Source organism: Triticum dicoccoides, chromosome 6B, assembly GCF_002162155.2.
Source record: "Triticum dicoccoides isolate Atlit2015 ecotype Zavitan chromosome 6B, WEW_v2.0, whole genome shotgun sequence".
Lineage (NCBI taxonomy): Eukaryota > Viridiplantae > Streptophyta > Magnoliopsida > Poales > Poaceae > Triticum > Triticum dicoccoides.
Genome location: NC_041391.1, coordinates 520667697 through 520669547, shown reverse-complemented (window position 1 = coordinate 520669547; position 1851 = coordinate 520667697). Strand labels below are relative to the sequence as shown.

The following is a 1851-nucleotide window of genomic DNA, read 5'->3' as shown; positions in this document are numbered from 1 at the left end:
TCGAAGGACTCAACATACTGCTCGTATATGTACTCCAAATCGTAATCCATTGGTACAAACAAGAAGGGACACCTGTTTTCAGCTCTGACGATTCATCGAGCAGTTGTCGGGCATGGTAGAGGATGGTACCTGGCAGGGCGGTCGAAGGACAGGGGGTTGAATGCAGACGGAGGAGAAGCGGCGGGGAGCCCTGCTGGATCGCCGGAGGTGACGGAGAAGAGGATTTCCGGCAAGGGTGTGGCGTGGTGGCCGGGGTGGTCGAGCGGCGGCGGCGGCAAGAGAGAAAAAAGGAAGGAGAGAAAATGAGGAGGATGGAGTAGCGGGGTCCGGGAAGGGTTTTGGTTGGGCCCGGGGTGTCGGATTCGTACGTTTGGCGTGACCGGACTCCCGCAAAGCTCTCCACTTTTATGAAAAAATCACGTCCGGACCGCCCCATGAATCGATACATGGCCGTGTTGGATGGCTTCGATGGTCCAAACAGCCAGTCGAAAAGGTTGCGAGAGATTTACACGTCCCCCTTGAAGATGCCGTTAGCCCATATGAATATCCATAGCCCTCTTGCAGCTGCCAGCCTGGCACTGATCAGTCAGCTCAAATAAAGAATATTGAACACCATATATATGTCCATGAACCATGGAGAGAAAAAAGATATGCCGAGATCGGAAGGCAAAGGTGCGCTACAGCAGGCAGCATGCCTTCCTTCCACTCAACGTTCCACGACACACATGCATAACCAACACCCCACGTTCAAAGATCGAAAAAAGCGCGAGCAGATTCCAAGCTGGCCACTCGCCCACCACAGCACCATTGATCAAACCACTGCATGCGAGGCATGCAGCGCACTCACCACACAATCAAACACGTCCAAACGAAAGCACGAAAAGATTAAAAACCACGCACTTGCAATAGAAATCATCGGAAGAACTTATTTGATCCTGCTTGTCCATGCTAAGCATGCTCAACACAGACGCACTATCAGTCACTAATCCCCGGCACCGATGGCGGAGGTGACAGCAACGCCGTGACGCCGAGGGCGATGGTCGCCAGCTTCCTGAACTCGGCGTCCTCAGCGGCCAGCGGCGACGTGTCGTCGGCCTCGCCGAACGCGTCCTCGCAGGTCCCAGGCGCGTCCAGCGCCGCGCTGAGCTGCGTCAGCGCGTCCCGGGTGGACTTGTCCTCGCCCCGGGCGACGTCTTTCGCGGCCTCGCCGAGCTGGTCCACCGCGTCAGAGTACACCTCCGCGCACACGCCGAGGCGCTCCCGCCTTCCCACGTCCTCCTCCGAGGCGCACAATGCGGCGATGCGTCTGGCCGTGCTGTTGGCCGCCGCCCCCGCGATCTTTGCCGCGATGGCGGCGAGACCGCGCGCGTCGGCGGTGGCGCTCGCGTTGTCGGCGTGGAAGGTCTTGACGCAGTAGTTGTAGCCGATGGACGGGTGGCCTGCGGCGAAGGATTCGCATGTGTCTTCTAATGTACTAGAGGACTCGCAGGTTGACGAGATGAGCAGGAGGAAGAAGACGTAGGTGAGCGGCCTCATGGTTGGCTTGGACCGATGGTCTTCGCCTGCGTTGCGTACGTTTCAGGTCTGGTGGTGAATGGGAATGGGATGACTGGCTGACTGGTGAGAGGTATAGTACTCACTATATACCCAAGCCTCTATTGCAGGCAATGTTTTTGCCCTGAGATTCAACCACTTGGATGAAAATGATCCCTGGGTAAGTTTGAACATGCCACGTTGTCAGGACCCCGACTCGATGTCACATCGATCTAGCTGGTAACACCTCATATCACTTTGCGGCCTCACGCACGGTATTCCACGGGTGTCGTCTTACCTTTTCCCGGGACCGTTTGC

General features: G+C 57.0%; 1 protein-coding gene across 1 annotated transcript; it reads right to left on the bottom strand.

Moving 5' to 3' along the window:
* Nucleotides 1-718: 718 nt before the first annotated feature.
* On the bottom strand, nucleotides 719-1590 carry LOC119326593 (putative invertase inhibitor). The gene has a single exon (XM_037600222.1). It carries the CDS (start codon nucleotides 1534-1536, stop codon nucleotides 976-978), a length of 561 nt encoding a protein of 186 aa, XP_037456119.1. The 5' UTR covers nucleotides 1537-1590; the 3' UTR covers nucleotides 719-975.
* Nucleotides 1591-1851: the final 261 nt, after the last annotated feature.